Source organism: Hevea brasiliensis, chromosome 3 (assembly GCF_030052815.1).
Source record: "Hevea brasiliensis isolate MT/VB/25A 57/8 chromosome 3, ASM3005281v1, whole genome shotgun sequence".
In the NCBI taxonomy this organism is placed as follows: Eukaryota; Viridiplantae; Streptophyta; class Magnoliopsida; order Malpighiales; family Euphorbiaceae; genus Hevea; species Hevea brasiliensis.
Genome location: NC_079495.1, coordinates 4071523 through 4091217, shown reverse-complemented (window position 1 = coordinate 4091217; position 19695 = coordinate 4071523). Strand labels below are relative to the sequence as shown.

General features: G+C 31.6%; 2 protein-coding genes across 3 annotated transcripts; both read right to left on the bottom strand.

The window, feature by feature from the left end:
• Positions 1–243: 243 nt before the first annotated feature.
• LOC110645976 (F-box/kelch-repeat protein At1g57790) lies at positions 244–3861 on the bottom strand. Of its 2 annotated transcripts, none has more exons than XM_021799259.2 (3): positions 3704–3861; positions 1100–2219; positions 244–541 (listed from the first exon to the last, which is right to left on the bottom strand). In XM_021799259.2, exons 1-2 carry the CDS (start codon positions 3733–3735, stop codon positions 1121–1123), a joined length of 1131 nt encoding a protein of 376 aa, XP_021654951.1. In that variant the 5' UTR covers positions 3736–3861; the 3' UTR covers positions 244–541; positions 1100–1120. The 2 variants fall into 2 exon arrangements, with proteins under 2 accessions (XP_021654951.1, XP_021654953.1); XM_021799261.2 differs by having other exon boundaries at positions 3672–3844.
• Positions 3862–7047: 3186 nt separating this feature from the next.
• On the bottom strand, positions 7048–8384 carry LOC110645970 (uncharacterized protein At3g28850-like). Its single transcript, XM_021799250.2, has one exon. It carries the CDS (start codon positions 8305–8307, stop codon positions 7048–7050), a length of 1260 nt encoding a protein of 419 aa, XP_021654942.2. The 5' UTR covers positions 8308–8384.
• Between the last annotated feature and the right edge of the window lie 11311 nt (positions 8385–19695).

The following is a 19695-nucleotide window of genomic DNA, read 5'->3' as shown; positions in this document are numbered from 1 at the left end:
TTCCACTTCTAATCTGTGTTGAATTGAGCTTAGAAGATCGTTTTTTTGCTTCAGATCAAACTAGGATAGGATTTTTTAAGGGCTTAGGCAAGCCCATTTAAGTGTAATCATGCTTTCACAGGGACTTCCATTATGTATATCTTCTGACTGCTTAAAAAAATGCACATCTTCAGACATAATCAAAATGTTAAAAAGGCAAATGTCACTTAGCCTAAAGCACAGAAGACACAAAGGAAGAGAATCTATAGTGGACAAAACATATCTATATCTGAAAACTATTTGGAACAAATAAATGTATATAGCTAAAGAAGCACCAAAGATCATACAAGAAGGATGTTATATTTCAGATCCTCCAGGCACAATTTAGGTTGTCTACGCTGCATTACTGTTATCTTCAAGGTATAAATTTCATTCCTCAACATTGCATGAACTTTCGAAATGCTTGATGTACACTGAATCCATGCTGCATCACAAATGCTTCTTTAAAGACTCCTGACTAATGATTTGCTCTACTTAGATGCAACCATTGGATACTCAATACCTGCTCCACACAGACCCATGAGAAAAATAAAATCAATACTTGAAAAAATTATCATGATCTATAGAGCAATATCTACTGAAATGGCATCTTTAAGTGTTGCATCCAAGTATATCAGGCCATTCAGAGCTTTAAGCACAAGAAAACTTCAGGTCAAATGATTTTTTTGCCCACCAATAATATAGAAAAGTAGGAACAATATGATAATCCTGATGTTGGCACCACCAAGATTTCAGTGCTACAGAATGACAACAATTCAGTCGAATTCCTCACAACCACAAATATGTATCCAAAGGAACAAAGTGCATAGTAGAAAAACTTTTGTCTAAGATGTGTACATTTTAAAACATGCATATGTTTAAGACACAAAAAGTTTTGTGTGGCATTCAGACCTGATAGACATTTTAAACTTAAGCATGTAATGTATTCTGAGTCCTTTAAGCACAATAAAATTATTCCAAGAGCTACAGCACATACAGTGAGCACCAACAGGATTCAGTCAAGTGCAAAAAGTAAATGAAATAGGACAAACAGATAATAAGAGTACCATATGCACTTAACTTGAACATACTCCTGTGTTCTTCATAGAAAGGTTGAGAGGTTCTCAGGTGGTTCAATCCAGATATTCTCAAAAGGATCTTGCTCTCCCCAGTCATGACACTGCTTGCGAGGATAGTATCTACAGTCATCAAGAGAGTATGATATGCAACGCTTTCCAAAAAACCGAACTTTAGAAAAGTAGATACTGTTTCTCATTATTCCAGGGAGGTCAGCTCTTGAATGAGATGATAAGAAACTGGCAAACAGTGTCACACCATCAAGGGTCTTCATCTCTTCCCACATCATATTTGACTGATTCAACTTAAATATAATTGGGTTTTCACTACAACATGTATAAATAACTAAAATGTCTCCATTGTGCTCTGACATAAATTTTCCTTTCCACCAATTTTTAGCAAAAAAATTCTCTGGGCATTTAGGCGGGGGCACAACAAGAACATTCCAAGTACGTTCCACTGGGTTGAAAACACCTAGCCAGCCAGTGAGACTTAGGCAGTAAAAAAGTCCACTGCAGAAAACAATCTTGTTCCAAATACTACTAACAAAAGGCAAGCGATTTTGATAATTAACAGTAACCCATTCAGTTGCCCCAGGATGACAAGTGCTGATAGCAACAACTGTGGGACTGATGTGCTTAACTGTAAAAACAATGCAGCTGGTAGATGTTGGAGAAGACGAGAAAGCAACTATCTGATAAGTCAATTCAAATCTTGGCAGTTTGATCACTTCCTTAGTAAATGGGTTAAAGAAGAAAACACGGTGGGTTCTGGGTCTGTACAACAACAACCAACCATCTTTAGTGTAACAAACTCTTGACCCATACAATTCTGGTAACTCAAGGGAATGGGTCTTGCGCTGTGCTGGGTCATAGAACTCATACAAATTCCCATATTTTGGAAAATACATCAGCCAGGGTGATTGTTTTACCACTCTGACAGAAATGGCAGCTGTATGCCAACTCTTGCAAACAAGAGAGGCACGAACGTTGTCTTCTAGAGTTACATGGCAAAAGATCAGTTCCAGAAGTTCTGTAGGAAGGTCAGACCAAGTTTGCAATTCCAATTTCTCTCTCATATTCTTGGTTGTCACCCTCGTATTATCCATGGCAGCCACAGCCAACCTAAAGTCAATAAAGTGCCAAACCAACCCAATAAATTACGTTAAATAAGTATTTTTCCTTTTAAATGGACTTGAGAACACAAATCAATATATATTCCAAAAGCCTAAGAAAGGTCCGAAAAAGGAGTAGCACCACTTTACGCAAATGCACTTCGTGAAACATTTATGGAATCTTACTTTTAAAGTAATTCAAACTTGTTTTTCCTGCAGCCAGCAACCCATTCCATAACCCGCCCCCTCCAAAAAAAAAACTGAAACTTTAAACTTAATAGCTATGACAGTTTAGAACTCTTTTGGAAAAGTGCAAACTTTTGAATCAACATTAAAACTGGAACCAAGTATAGAATGAAAGTCAATGCCAACAATGATTAGGAAAATCTCAGAGACAAATGTTCCTTGTACATATATTAATTGCAAGAAAAATACATAACAATATAAAGTTATGAACTTGTCATTTGGATTTGTCATGCAAGCTCAGCATGCTTGATGGCAATTCATTCATCTAGGACAGGAACACCGCCATAAAAACCGTATATGATAGACCATGATCTTAAATACCCAAATCCATGATGATAAAGTTAAATTAAGTAAATATACTATGTAAAGAAACAAACCCCATATAAATTCTTATAAACTCTCTACACTAGAAAATCACTGATGTAGAGTAAGGAAATTTAACTCAAGAGAAACTAATTCTCAAGTAAATGGAGAAACGAATTCTCAAAAATGCTTTATTTAGTTGTCAATTTCATATTATCAAGCTTATGAATAATAGAAAATTTACCCTAGAGATTACAACCCTAAGCAAATTAGAAATAGAAACCCTAATACAAATCTAATTAATAAATCCTAAATATAATTAAATTAAAATAATAATGTCATAAAACATTAAAACTAATAAACTTTCTAGACTTCCTAATTCTACATTGAATATAACTCCTAATTCTAATCTTCCTATACTGCATCAATCAAAGTTATCATTGATTCACCCACGTTGAAATTCATACTCACAATCTCTCATTAATATCCAAACTCCAAAGTCAGTCAAAATCAATAGCTCATAATCCAAAATAATAATAATAATAATAATAATAATAATAATAATAATAATACTAGAATTAAACATATAACAAATTCGAGCAAAACCCAAGGAAGATTAAAGCATTCGATGTTCAAAATTTCAAATTCATCAGCCATTTTTCAACTCCCTCTTTGAAATCCAAAGCATCATTTACATACCGCACCCAACCCATTTGAAAACACCCATCAAAATGATTTCGATCTCAATTTCCCATAATTCAAGCTTCAACGCCAACTTAAATCGACAAAATGCATTGAATCATACTAAAACCCAGAGATAAAATCTGTCAAACCTTTAAAAAAACTCACCGAACCCTAACTGCAAGCAAACTGAAATACAAGCAAGCAAGAAAACAAATGAAAATTTTCTCACTTGAAATTTAACAGCAACAAAAACCCACTTACGAATTCAACTTTCTTCTCTTCCTCCCAGCCATTTTTGGATCCCAAATGAAGCAATTCGATTCACTGCAAAAAAGGTAAAAAAAAATTGGAGAGACGAGCAGACGAGAGAAGCAGCGTTTGCTATCTACTACAACACAATGGACAAGTTGGAAAATATAGAATGCACGTGTAAGTATATATTTTGATCTGGTGTGTCACTTCACAGCGTATTGCATTGACGCTATAGCCAGTGACGTCAGCAAAATGACCACCTCTGTGGCGTGGCTACTTCTTATTGGATCTGTATGAAGGATATGTGTGGGTTTACACATGGGATGGCGACCTGGATTGTACGGTAAAGTTAAACCGCGTGTGAAAGGTTTTAACAGGGGTCTCTCGCCAACTTTGACTCGTCGTCGGCTGACGCTGAGATACAGCTGCAATTTCTCTCTTTTTTTTTTTTTTAAGAAATTATTTTAATAATTATCAAAATTTAAATTCCAATTTTTAGAGCACTTAATTATTAAATTAATAGTTTAACTCTGATCTAATTATTTAGCAAAATTTAACTTTCTCTTTTATAAAACTTAGTACTTTTTTAAAACGTGCAACACGCATTATTATATTTATTATAAAAATTTTTAATTTAACTTTTACATTTTTTTATTAATTTTTTATATATTATATAATAGCATTATCATATTATAAATATTATATTTAATTATTTAAATTAAAATATTAGTTATAATATTATTTTAATTAATTATATAAATAAAAATATTTATTAACTTAAAAATTAATTTTTATTCTAATATATTTTTATGAAAGTTATATGTTATATTATTAATATATGTTATTAACTTAATTATAAAATTAAATATAATATAATAAAAATATATAATAATAAATTTTTAAAAAATAAATAGATAAAAATATTTAAAAATTAAAATAAATTAATAATAAATATAAATTAACTTGTTTAAACTCTATTATTTTATTATTTTTTAAGTTTCATTTGTATATGTTTTACTTTAATTTTTCATAATTTAAAATAATATTAAGTTGAATAATGAAATTATATATTTAGAGTAATGTGAAAAAAAATTATTTATAAAATTAGAAAATAGAATAATTTTTCAAATAAAATTTTGTTAGTTTAGTGTATTATCATTATAAATTTTTTATTTTTATTATATTGATATTTTAAAATTTTATATTATTATATTATTTATTTTGTATTCAATATGATTGGGTATAATATAATTTTCGATTCAATTATTAATAAAATATTATAACTATATCAACACCATAAAATAAATTTAATCAAATATGATATGATTCTTATAATATCTTTTTTATTTCAATTCTTATCATTAAAAAAATAAGAACCCTAAACACTACAATTTTCAGCATTGAAAATAAATAAAAATAAGAAAACATTAATAACATGTTAATATAAATAAAAAGCTAATTAATTAATGTTACTCTTTTATTTATTATTAACGCAAGAGATAATGTTTTATAAATGACACAGTGCTAACTCTTTAATAACCATTTTAAGAAATCATACTTGTAATAATACAGATATACATAAAAATAAATTAATTATATTTAAATTTAATTATCTTTAATAATTTTTTTGTAAGTATTAATTTTTAATTAAAACTAAATGAAATTCTTTTAAGTCATCCATTTAACAAAATTTAAAATTAATAATAATCTTTAGATGATTTTATATTATTTTTATTTTTAAAATATTTAATTTTAATTAATATTCATAATTTATAAATATTAATTTATTATTTCATTGAAATAAAAAAAAATCTTAGATGAAAATAAACTTAAAAAATAATATGCAACTAATAAAATATTTTTAAATATATACAATAACTTACTAAATTTAAATATAAATTTGAAAAGGTAGATATTAATAAAGTATTTTACTTAATATTGTAGTGGATTATACTTGGCATCAAATTCATGACAAGGAAGTGAAATCCCATATTAAAGTTACAACAATGTTAAATCTATAATCTTGAATAATTTCATCTTGTGATATTTTCTTATGGAAGATAGTATTTTTTATATTTTATTACAAATTCCACTGTAATGTGCAGGTTGTTAGTTAGTATTTATGTAAAATCCACATTATTTTAATTAAAATATATTAAATTTAATTTTAATATACACTAACTAATATATTTTTTTAAAAAATATTTTTAATAATAATAGTATTATCAATTAGACCTTTAATTACTTTAAAATCACTGTTTTATTCTTACTTTAAAATCACTGTTTCCATTGGATCAATAAATCAATAAGCTCTATTCGGTAATTTTGCTGTTTTAGTAACTATATGCTGTTTTAACTATTAATGAGCATTTGGTATGAAATTAATGAGGATAATTATTACTTTTATAACTTCTAACTTCTTATTAATATTATTTAAATATTTTAAAAAATTAAATTAAATTTTTATCTTGTTAATATTTATATTTTTTTAAAGATTAAATGTTATCTTTAGAGATTATGTTAATAATTATTCTCTTAAAAAATTAAAAGAGTAATATTTAATTATTAATTTTTTTATTTTAGAAAAATAATATTTTAATTAGAATCAAAACGTTAAACGCTGACTTAAAAATTATTTCCGGGGAGAAGGGCTTATACATGTTTTATAATATAAAAAGTTAAAGAATTCAAATTTTAAAGAAAATTATTGAAATACTAAAAAAAAAAAAAATATCAAATGGCCCTGCCACTATCCTCAATCCTCCACCTGGGTTCTAACCTTTACAACTATTTCAGCTCCTTGGGTTCTGTCTCCTACTGTACAAAGTTACGGATTCAAACTCTAGTAGTAACTCAATCTCTTTAAAAATTTCTTAAATATCAATAAATAAATAAACAATAATATGGCCCTGCCACTATCCTCACCATGCAACTTGGGTTCTTTTAACCGTTGCAGCAACTTCAAGTAGATTATTTCTTTGTTCATTAAGGAGATAAGCATCCTTGTGAAATTTGTTTATCTAGAATCTGCTTGAAAATGGTCATTTTGTAGTTCAATTCTGCAGATTATCCATGGAGATGAAGTAGCAAAAGTTTTAATTAATTGCTGAAGAAAAAATATGTACAAATTACATTGATATATTAAACAGATTAATATCCCAAATTACAAGCCAGACTCTAGCAAGAGAATATATGAGAGGCCTAAAACCCAATTTAGGACTCCCGGTCCCCTAAGGAATAGATCATTTTCTGTTCAGAGGAATCAAAACCAATCAAGAATCATTCTTCATACAAGAATCAAACAAAGAAAAATCCCAGAATCTCAATACCAATTCCAGAAGTTAATAAGGAAATTAGCAACAAATAGGGCAATGTATTAACCCATTTTCATTGCACTCCCCACATTTTACCATTTTCTTCTGCTGCTCATCCAACACCTTGCAGCTTCCATTACACTCCATGCACATCACAAACCTGAACCCTGCACACCCTTGGCACCCTCCGGCTAGCCCCCTTGGAATCCCATCAAACAAAATCCCCAATTTGCCTTCTTCCTCCAACTTCACCACTTGATCAGCACCTCCAATCAACCTCCCTTTAACAAACACTAGTGGAACTTTCACTTCCTTTGTACCCATTAGCCGTCTTATCTCCTCCTTGAAGCCTGAATCCATTGAAATATCCCTTTCAAGCATATGAATGTGGTATGACTCAATAATCGACCTTACAGTATTACATTCCTCGAAGGTTTTTCTGATTCCTCGCAATGTAGTAGTGTAGATCACAACCGCATTATCCCCACCTGGTGGGCATTTTTGTTCAAAAGAATGGAGAATAGACTCCAATTCTCGTGCATTCATTGATTTTTGAGGCCTGGGTGTTAGAGAAATGGTAATGGTTTTCTTGATTTGGCCTTCGTCTTTAGACAACTCTCTTTCGTATGATGCGACAAGCTCTGGATCAAATAAAGGACTAGAACTACTCTTCCTCGAAGAAGAAAAAGAAGAAAGCGCAAAATCATCCCAACCAGCATTCTCTGTTTTAGTCCTGACCGGAGAACTTTTCACTGGATAACTCAATCTTAGCACTGCCTTGCTTGCTTTGCCTAAAGAATTGTTGGCTTTCAAAACTGGCCTCGGGCTAAACTCTGACATTTTCTTTAACTTATTTTCTTTCCCACCAAATGTCTTGGCTTTCCTTGGAGATCCAATCTGATTCAAGAACTTCAAAGGGCTCCTAACATCCACATCTGCAAACCCACGAAGCAAAGCTCTCGATTTGGGGCTTTTTTTGGGATGATTCGAAACGGGTAATCCTCCATCTTCAAGATCCTCCATGAGCTCCCAAGCATTAATAATTTCTGGTTCTTCTCGAGGAGGTGATCTCTGCTGCATTTTCTTACTCTCCGCCACTATCTCCTTGATGAGATCTTCTTTTTGTCCTTGTTCTTGTTCTTGATCTTCTTGTCTTTTTTCATTGATGTCAAGCTTGAGAGCACCGTAGGTTGTAGAAGTGAGAGAGACAACATGGTTAACAGAGTCTCTGCCGCCATTGTTGAGGATGATGTCTTGATGGAGTTGTTTCCTAAAGAGTTTGGAAGAAACACAGCCCATTGATTGACTGATTTTTGTGGGGTTCGCTCTGTTTTTTCCTCTGTCTCTGGTAGTTTTCAATATAGATGTGGCGGTGGACGAACGGGGACTTTTTTTAAGCGAAACCGTTACCCTTCCCCTGTCCGCAACGGGCCCCAACGGTCGAATTTTTCGAATTTATTTAGCGTTTTGTCTGAAAGCCCTCGTCATTTTCAGTTATTAGTTATCATTCGTCTCACTTTCTTGTTAAATTTAATTTTTCACCCAAGGATTTTCCATAGTCACTTTGTTAAAATCAAAATATAATTACTAACGAGTAGTTGAATCAGTAACGTGAAATTAATTCTAAAGTGAATGTTATTTAAATTTTAAAATTTTTCTTAATGAGTGTGATAAAATTATGTAGCATTATGTAATGATAAATTATTAACTTCATACTTTTTTTAATTAATTTTAAATAAAAAAAAAATTTAAATAACATTGCAAATGATGTAGTTGATAGGCCTAGCCTGTGAGGCTTCAAGGTGGCAACGTTATGTTCAAAGCCCACCAAGGGAAAATCATTTTCCTTATTGTAATCCATTTCTTCAGGTCCATAGTTCAACGTTTTGGGTAGAAACATTCAATACCATCAAGTCTAATAAAACTAATTTAACCCCACCAAGCTCCTACTTTCTCCATTGCTTACCCTCACCAAAACCTTACGACCCAATAAAAAAATTTAAATATTAATTTATATATTTCAAATTTCTTATAAAAAAATGTTTAGCTTGGAGTGAGTAGAACCTTACTCAACTCCCAAAGAGTCATCCACCATTAAAAAATAAAAGAATTAAGATAAAGCAGAAGAAGTTAACTCGCATCACTACATTGTATAATTTATATACAAATGGCAACTGTAGATTCAATTTGAATGTGAAGTTCTAGATATCTTTTTCACAGATGATTATATTTTATTAATCCTATATAAGATCAATGAATACGTCTCTCTCTCTCTGTGGAAACTTCCATCAACTTTGTTTAGTCGTGAAATTTCGAGGTGTGATTCCTTTATTTTTGTACTTCCCGTACATTTCTTTTTAGTGCTTGTTTTACATTATGATTTGACGATATGTTCTACAAGATATTTGTTTTTATTTATCAATCTTTAATTAGAATTTAAATTTAATATCCTATAATTTTTAAAATAAATATTATTAAAATATAAACAATTGAATTTTAATTATTTAATTGATTACTATAAAGCAAATGAATCCAAATATATATATATATATATGAATCTTTTATTTGAAAATTAAAAAAAAAAACCCTTGTTTTTGAGCATGCGTATTGCACGTGAGATAATTTATTCAGGCTAAAAAATAATACTCCTTTAAATATAATAAAATAATTTTTATTTAATTATAAAAAATAAGAATCATATTTTTGTATAAATGATGCATATTGTTAATAATTTCTCTTTTTTTAAGAGGTTAAATCAATTTTTTTAAGAGATTAATATTATATATAAAATTAATTTGAAAAATAATAAATTATTCTTATTGTTTATTATTCTAACATAAAAATTCTAAAACAATTAAATATTTTTTTGAAATTATTTTAAGCAGCATTTAAATAATATTTGAAATAAAATTTGAATGGCTAAAAAATATTTGAACTTTTTTTTAAATGATACTGTTGAAAAATTAATTTAAAAATATTATTTACTATATATAATTTTATAATTAAACTATATTAAATTTAAATAAAAATATAAAATTTTAAAAGATATTTTAGAATAATATATTCTTTAACATCAATTTAACAAATAAACCTTAAGTTTTTATTTAATATTGGTATTATATTAAATTTTATATATTTTAATTTTTAATTATAAAATAATATAATAACTTTTAAATTGTATTTTATTAATATTTAAAATAATTTTTATAATTTAAAAAATTAAAATTCAACGGGAAACGGAATCTTTAAACCTTTTTAGGCGGCGGCTTAATTCCTTTTTGGGTTAAACGCTAGAAAAACGCTACGCTGTCAAACAACGTGCTCTGACTTTTCCGTATTCTTCTCCCACCCATTGCCCTATACTCTGTTTATTTATTTATTTTCTTTTACTTTTTATTTTTCATGGCTTGGCTTGTTTAGTTATTTCTTCTTCTCGGCTTCAGAGAACGGCTTAAATTTTTGCCTTCCAAGTGTTATATTTATAAGCTTAATTTCACTTAGGGGAGAGCATTGGGTCCATTTAATTTGAAATCGAATCAAATATTAAAAATTAAAAAAATTATATTATTTAAAAATATAAATTGAATTGAACAGATCACTTAAAGATAATCAAATCGATTTAAATAGAAAAATAAATAATGATTTAGTTCGATTTTATTATATTAAATTAAAAATATTATAATTTTTATTTTTTAAGCTAGACTTATACATCTTATACTGAAAAATTATTTAAGCTTTTTTACTATTTAGTTAATCGGTTGAACCAAAAATTAAACATATTAAAAGTTTTAAACCGAACTGAATCGATAAAATTGAAAAACTGAACCGATTAAATTGAAATGACTCAATTTAATTCGATTTTTCAGTTCACACCGAAACTGCACAGGCCTAATTTCACTTAACTATTCATTATTATTGAATTTTATTATTATTATTATTTTAATAAGTTACTATTTTAATTTTTAAATACCAAAAAAAATTAAATAATTTAATTAAGTGGAATTATTTCCAATATAATTATTAGTTAAGATTTGAAATTTAAGATTAAATTAATGATTACACATGAAAACAAGTGCTTGGCTTGGAAAGAGCTCCATAATTGTTAATCATCATTCTTCTGCAAATAAGACATACTGTGTTAAACAAGTATGATTATTCTAATCATAGTTCCTTCATATAAAAAAATTGTTAATGGTCATCACAAATTTTTTACTTTTGCTGGCGAATTATATAAAATTAGTATTATTTTTTAATATCATACAATAAATTTCCTCAATTTCTCTTATACATATTCCTGCCATGTTCTTCCAATGTTTAATCTTCAATTCTTATTAGCGTTATTAATTAATCATTTTTGAACTAGTGATTAATTTTAATATATATCTAAGGATGTGTATCGTATCATTCTCAACCATTTTATGCTATATTTCACGGTGTAGGGGCGGAGCTACACTTGGGCCAAGAAGGCATTGTGTCACCCTGAGTTTTCAAAATTTTTTAAGGATATAATAGTAATTTTTTTAAATATTAGTATTTTTTTAAAATTATTATTATATAAATTTTATGGGATATTAAGCCTCATAAAATTTTAATAAGTATTTTAAAATTTTTTAGGGATATAATATAGTAGTAGTTTCTCAAAAATCAATTATTGTCCTAATATTTTAAAATTTTTTAGGAGTGTTACTAATTTTATAAAAAATAAAATTCTAAATTTTAACTAAATGATATTAATAGTGAAATGTAAATTTTTTTATAAAAAAATTTAAGACATTATTATTTCTTGGCTTATTCTTTACCATCAATTTTATTTTACTGTAATCACTAATTTATTTTCTTTGAATTTTAAATTATTGGATAAATTATCAAATGAAATTCTACTACATTTGTTTTGTCATTTTTTCATCAATTTAAAATTTTAGTGGCTTTCTTCTTGTAATTTAATTACTATTATTGAAATTTCTCCCTTATTATGATTTTCTTAGACTCAAATAAAAAAAATTTATAAATTAAAGTCATATCATATATTTTATTTAATATATAATTTTAGTTAAATTTGTTTTTCGTGATTACTATGAAAAAAAATAAATTCTAGATAAATTAAACAAATTTTTTAATTTTAAGTCATCAATAGATTGTAAGTACAATAATTCCTAATGTTAAGCATTTATTATTTTTTTTTTTAATTAACAACAACTTTCATTTAATTTTTAACAAGTAGATTTTATTTTTAAAAAATTTTCTTGTGAATTTATATTATTTTTATAAATTACATATTTTGTTAATTAGGCCTCCCTCAATGAATTTTCTGGCTCCGTCACTGTCGTGGTGTAAAGAATCGGGATCATGGCTATTAACCTGATAAATTAAGATTTCGATACCAAATAATACGAATTTACTTTACTTTAAAAATCAAATTGTAAAAAGAGGGTTACAAACTCATATATATAACGTTTAAAACTTCATATATATATATATATATATATATATATATATATATATATATATATATATATATATATATATATATATCATTCTCAACCCCTTTACACTATATGTCATGGTATTAAGAATCGGGATCAAGTCAAAGACCTGATAATTAAAACTATGATACTAAATGATACGAATTTGCTTAACACCACTTTAAAAATCAGCTTGTAAGGAGAGAGTTATAAAATTATATATATATAACATCTAAAATATTTCTTGTTAATCGATATGGAATGGATCAGTATCCTTATTTATTTATTTTAAAATAATAAAATATAGAGTTAACTCTCATAGTAAGTAATTTACTAATTATTAGCAAGACATTGAACTTGTATTGAATTAACCCAAAAAAAAAATCCAAGCAATTTGATTGTTGGTGCATGCTTTGGGATCTCTTTTTTAAATGGGTATGATAAATTAAATGAGATTAAATTTATGATGAAGTTGTTGCACGGCATTACTCATTACACTTGCTTGACATATTGAGTCCACATAATAATGGAATGGATACATAAGGACACATCACATGCATATGGTTTGTTTAATTAATTATTCAATTGCCATAAAATTAATATTAATCATTTTAATTTGCTTCCTAATTTCAAGGCCTTTCTTTCTTAAAATAAAGTTGACAGAATATCAACTACATCGCTGGCTGATGGGCACATCGACTGATTTAGCTGATGCTAAGGCATGACCACATCCCAGGGTTGTCAATAAATATTCTTTTCTCTAAGGGTATCTTTTTATATTTATTTTTACAGTTTATAAAATTTAATTCTTTCAAAATTCATTATTATCTCTTTTAATAATATTATTTCTAAGAATTAAACTTGAGCTTTTCTCTTAAAATACAGTAAATCTTATTATTGATTTGATTCAGTAATTAAAGACATATTACTCATTTAGTAAGTGTAGAGTTGCCATTAGACAGTGATGCTTAAATTACAATATTAATTAATTATTATGATAATATGTTACAATAGCAGTTAGTTTAGGGGGATGGTTGATTTTGTATGTTGACCTAGCTAATTGGTATATATTCTATAGATTGCTCCTACTGACAACTGCCAAAATACCTACCAGGTCAAACTGGCTATTGCATGGAAAGCATTAATCTTAATTGGTTAGGTAGGAAATCAAGATATATTGTAACACCCTAGGCAAATCTCAGATCAGCAAAACAAGGGAGAGATGCTGGGTTTATAAGTTGGTGGTTCACAACCCCTAGTGACGCGTTTTAAAACCGTGAGAATTTCAGTCCAGAGCGGACAATATCACTAGTGGGCCGGGCCATTACATATATAATCTCAACAAAATTAAACATAATTATAAGTGTCACGACCCAACCTATGGGCCGGACCGGCACTAGGACCTGGGCTAGCCTAAAGCCCCCGAGGCCCGTAGTAAGCCTAACTGTTCATTAACCCAACTCTAAGGCCCATTTGGGCCCAAATACAAGAAAAGAAACGGACAGAGTCCGGCCATAAAATGGACTTCCCAACGGGGAGTTTTCGACTCACCCGACCTGTAAACATAATAAATACTCAATTGGGGAGCTCAGCTCACCCTCCACATACTCATAGCATCATAAAAGAAATGGGAGCTCAGCTCCCTCATCCAATCCATCAAACAGACATAGAATATTAAGTTTACAGGTCCAACATGATAATAATATTACAGACCAAATTCAAATAATTACTGCTAACACATGCGGAAATTCTAGGAGTAAATAAAATTACACAAATATTGATAAACAACCTGCGAAGTAGAAAATCAGGTTAACCCAGAATAAAATATCCTCCTGTGGCCTGTAAAAATTTTTGAACAGGAGTGAGCGTTCGACTCAGAGAGTAAAATATAAATTTTAACCATAATCTCTATAACTATCTAAAACTAATGCAACCTGTGGAATGAAATGCAACATCAGCAATAAATTCACATCATAGCATCAAAAAGGTAATTTGGAGCACTCACGCACCCTGTAGCATCAATCATAATATATGGGAGCTGATCCCCTATACAGCTCTCTTAAATCCAACTTTGGTGCCATGAAGAACTCATTTCGGACTTCCACTTAATAACCAAATCGAGGGTCCCAGCGAAGAACTCAAGCCGTGACTACCCCTCGAAGGATCGGGTCCCAGCGAAGAACTCAAGCCGTGACTACCCGTCCTATCCATAGTCCACACCACATCACATGCACGCCAACGCACGCACACTGCTCCAAATTACCGCAACAACATTCATGGCACTTTAACAGTTATCAATGCAACATAAATCGTGCCTAGAGTTTAACTACATAATTATATGCATATAAGTGATGCATGGGCATGCTGAACATATAATAATATCGAAATTACAATTAAAATTAATATTTTACTCACAGACTTGACGACAATCACTGTGGCGGCTGGGCAGAGGAAGAAGGCTGCCCCGGCTCACCTGACAATTATATTACAATTATTTAATACAAATGACCCAATACAAATCAAGAAAAGACCCAATACGTCCTAAGTCGTGCCGAAAATCCGGCAGAGTCTCCCCTATACATAGGACTTACCCAACCTGCAAAAGGGCTCAAAACACACTTCTATATCCACAACTCAATCACATCACACAGCCCCTTCTGGGCCCATCAAATCAATCATTCATCACAATATGTAAAATTTTAATTTAGTCCTTATAATTGATCATTTTTGCAAAAACTGCTCAAATAAGCTCTAAAAATTATAAAACTCTGCCCCGCGGTCCTTAGAAATATTACTAAGCTATTACAAAAAGAATCGTAATTTTATAAGCTACCACGAATATTTTATGGATTTTTAATCCTATTTAAGCATTAAAAAAATTACGAAAAAGCAAGGTTCGGGTTTACCTTTGCCGATTCCGACTTCGGGAACGCGCTCGGGATGCCTGACAATGGTGGGGTATCCAAAACCTCGATCCAATTCGGAGACTTTTCCTAGAGCTGGTTCATTCGCCGAAATTCACAGATCTGACAATCCGCCGAATTTTCGCGAATTGATGATACCTACACGAATCACAATAATAATATATAAAAATCGTGGGTGTTACATTCTTCCTCTTACGTAAAAATTCGCCCTCGAATTTTACACAAGGCGAGAATAAAGTACATGATTACACATTGAATGATAAGGGTACTTGCTACGCATGTCCCGCTCGACTCCAGTGCACTCTTCCACCGATGGCTCCTCCACAAAACCTTAACCATAGGGATCTGTTTTGATCTTAGCTGTCTCACTTGGTAGTCCACTATGGCTACAGGTTGCTCCTCAAATGTCAAGTTCTCCTTTAGTTCTATTACATCCGACTGTGGTACATGAGAAGGATCGAGAATGTATTTCCTGAGCATGGAGATGTGAAACACGGGATGAACGTGAGAAAGGTTGGGTGGTAGCTCCAACCGTGAGGCAATCCAGTCCAACTCTATCAAGAACCTCAAAAGGTCTAATATACCGAGGTGCCAACTTGCCCTTCTTTCCAAATCTCATGACTCCTTCATTGGAGAAACCTTCAGAATACATAGTCGCCATCGCAAACTCCACATCCTCCGTCCGGGTCCGCATAACTCTTCCGCCATCGAAAGTCGCTTTTTAGTCGTTCCCTGATTAAAGGAACTATCTCTGAAGTGTACTGCACTAGGTCTACATCATGCACCTTCGCTTCCCCCATTTTCATCCAACACAGAGAAGACCTACACTTTCTTCCATATAGTGCCTCATAGAGTGGCATCCCTATGCTGGAGTGATAACTGTTGTTGTAGGCAAACTCCACCAAAGCTAGCTGCTCATCCCATTGACCTCCAAAATCCAAAACACTCATGCGAAGCATGTCTTCGATGTTTGGATTGTCCTTTCGACCGTCCGTCTGTCTCGAGGGTGGAAAGCCGCATCAAGTTCAATCGTGTGCCAAGTGCCTCCTACAACTTTCTCCAAAACCGAGAAGTGAATGGGCCCTCTGTCGGATATTATGGAAGGAACTCCATGCAACTGACTATTTCTCGAATGTAGAGCCGCGCATCGTGCTGAGAATATGTAGTCTTCACAGGCAAGAAGTGAACTGATTTAGTTAGGCGGTCTACAATTACCCATATCGAATCATATCCTCGCGTGGTACGAGGCAACCCAGTCACAACATCCATAGAAATCATTTCCCACTTCCATTCTGGGATAGGGAGCTCTTGCAACTTCCCTGACGGTCTCTGGTGTTCAAACTTCACCTTCTGACAAGTCAAGCACTTGGACACAAAGTCTGCTATGCATCTCTTAATGCCATTCCACCAATATCTATATCTCACATCATGGTACATCTTGGTGGAACTCAGGTGGACACTGCATGCTGTATAGTGTGCCTCTCGCATGATTTCATTCCTGAGGTTGTCCACATTGGGCACACATATCCTAGAACCTTGCACTAGGGTGCCATCATTGGCAAATCCAAACTCACCACCTTCACCTTGCTGTACTCTTTCTATGATCTTCATTAATTGTTGGTCTCTGCGTTGGGAAACTCTAACTCTATCTCGCAAGTCCGCCTCACCGAAAAATGAGCCAACAAGACCCCTCATCTGAAAGATCTAGGATTAAACCTTGATCCATCAACTCATGTACTTCTGAATCAACGGTCTCTTCTCTCACTGAAATGTGCGCCAAACCGCTGTAAGATTTTCTCGCTAAAGCATCTGCTACTACATTGGCCTTCCCAGGTGGTACCGGATGGTGCAATCATAGTCTTCCGTAAGCTCCATCCATCTCCTCTGTCTCAAGTTTAAATCCTCTGTTGGAAGATGTACTTCAAACTCTTATAGTCGGTGTATATCTCGCACACTTCACCATACAGTAGTGTCTCCGCATTTTTATTGCAAAGACTACACCGCCATTTCCAAATCATGGGTGGAATAGTTACGCTCATGCCTCTTCACCGCCTTGAAGCATAAGCCACTACTTTTCCATTCCGCATCAAAACACACCCTAGGCCAACTCAAGGCGCCACAAGACATGGTGTATCCTTCACCGCTCATAGGTAGTGTTAACACAAAGTGGTTAGACACTCCTTATCCTCATCATTATAACCGACTCTATCGAGCTCTCTTCTGTCCTTTGCATCTTATCCACTTCCCTTTTCCTATTTTTGGTATTGTTGGTATCTTTTCAACCTGCTGTACTTATTCCTTAATTTTAGTCCTATCTCATCCTTACACCTTTTCCTTCAAAGATGTCTATCCCATCATCAACTTTAACTTTCTTTTTATTTCTTAGTCTTATCTTGATTACTAGTTCCATTACTTCGGGGATTCTAACCTTACGATTTTCTCCTACCAAAGACATTCTTCACCTTTGTAACACTTATAATTAACCATAGAAAATTCGTTTTTGTAACCCCTTTCCCAACTTAACTATCAGAACATTATCATTCCCTACCAGCCTTAGTAGGAAATTGCTCATCTTGGATGGATAGGAGCTCCAGAAACTATAAGTTCCATCTGAACTAACACGGCTGTGGGAAATGTGTGTCATGCCTTAATTCCAAACAAGATACTTCACGTGTTCATTCTCCTTAATATAATCATATATACTGCCCATAGCTTTCTAAACTTCAACCTCAAATTACCCATCAGCAACAATTTCATCTATTGAAACTCATCCATAAATAGTACTTCATCTAGCTCATAGTTTAAAACAGTCGCAAGCCTTAGTAGCTAACTCAATTTAACTCCTGTCATTACTCTAATCGTCCTTTCATACTTAACACTAGGTATGCACTTACTGTCATTCTCATATCAGGAAATTGTATATGAATTGGTGCCTATCAAAATCTCAAATAACTAGGTCTCCTTGCCTCAGTCTCTGCTCCTTATCTAACGCCTGAATCAAAACACGAGCTAAACTTGAAAAGAAAGAAAAATATCCTCTATATTCAACTACGCCCGATTGTCCATATAATAATGTTTAACCTATGTTTCTTAGTTTTTCTCTTCAAATTTCATCATCTCCTAGCACAATTGTGCTCTACCTATAAGGTATCATCTGCATGAACCCTTTACTATACCATCGTCCTTCCTGACATAATATTTTATAATTTATTAACTTTACTTATACTCGACCTATGATTCATATCTATCATCGTTTATATTGTGCCCTTAACCCTTGTTGAATCCTGAAAGATTTCTCTCGCTAATAGATTCTTCAAACACTAATTCCACCCTTATCTATGGTCATTAATTTGATCCTTAAACTTTCTAGTGATTTATTACCATCCATACTTGTCACTTTTTATTCTACCCCTATCGTTGCTCATCGTTATTAAGGCCATCGCAAAGTGATTCTGTTGATCACACTAAAAATGTTTGCCCGACATTCATAACTGAACCTCTAACTACCTTCTCACTATCTCAAAAGTCTAACCTAAAACCTATGTGTCATTATCTATCATTCTTTTCCTCTCATCATACCTATTTGATCCCTTAGACGACTTTTATTCAACTTATCGCTTACTAACTTCTCTTTCTCTACCTATTTAGGTAGTCCGCAATACCATCGCACACCTTCTAACATTTACTCATTATTATTGTATTTCATACCTCCATCACTTTTCTCACTAATGTGGTCCCATTTTGGGTTTTCCATCCTTGTCATTCTCCTTGCCAAGAATAACACTTAGCCTATCCTATATCTTAACTTTGTTCCTTTTATTATGCGCTCTTTAGGTTGTCCTTTCATTTATTTCCTTTGTCTTACCCAAAATAGAACTTGACTATTCTATCCCTGGTTCCATTCTTCTTCCTAACATAATAGCTGTACTTGCTAACTATATCTTTCAGAGTCTCTATCGCGTTATCATATGTCTGTGCTACTCAGATTTGGTCCTTTGACCACTCTAGCTAGTACTTCCACTAGCATTTAGATTATATTGCATCTACAATCAATTGTCCAAACTTTCATTCTGCACTTTCTTTATCCATTGGCCTTCTGTGATTTATCTTCGCTAATTTATTACTCTTAACACTATTATAATTAGATTATACTATTGTTTTGAATAATTTGAAATTAGAAAGGAACTCAGCAAATTACAGTCATATTTTTATTGTATGATCTCTATTCTTATCCTTTAGCTTACATAATACCCTTACCACCTCGAGAACTGATTCTGTAGTAATTTTATTTATTTGTTATT

Bases quoted from the DNA above. Each gene is read 5' to 3' on its own strand.
- LOC110645976 (XM_021799259.2), bottom strand. From the start codon at position 3,735: ATGGCTGGGAGGAAGAGAAGAAAGTTGAATTC. The intron at 2,220-3,703 runs GTAAGTGGGTTT...TATTGACTTTAG, and splicing joins AAGAGAAGAAAGTTGAATTC to GTTGGCTGTGGCTGCCATGG.
- LOC110645970 (XM_021799250.2), bottom strand. From the start codon at position 8,307: ATGGGCTGTGTTTCTTCCAAACTCTTTAGGAAACAACTCCATCAAGAC.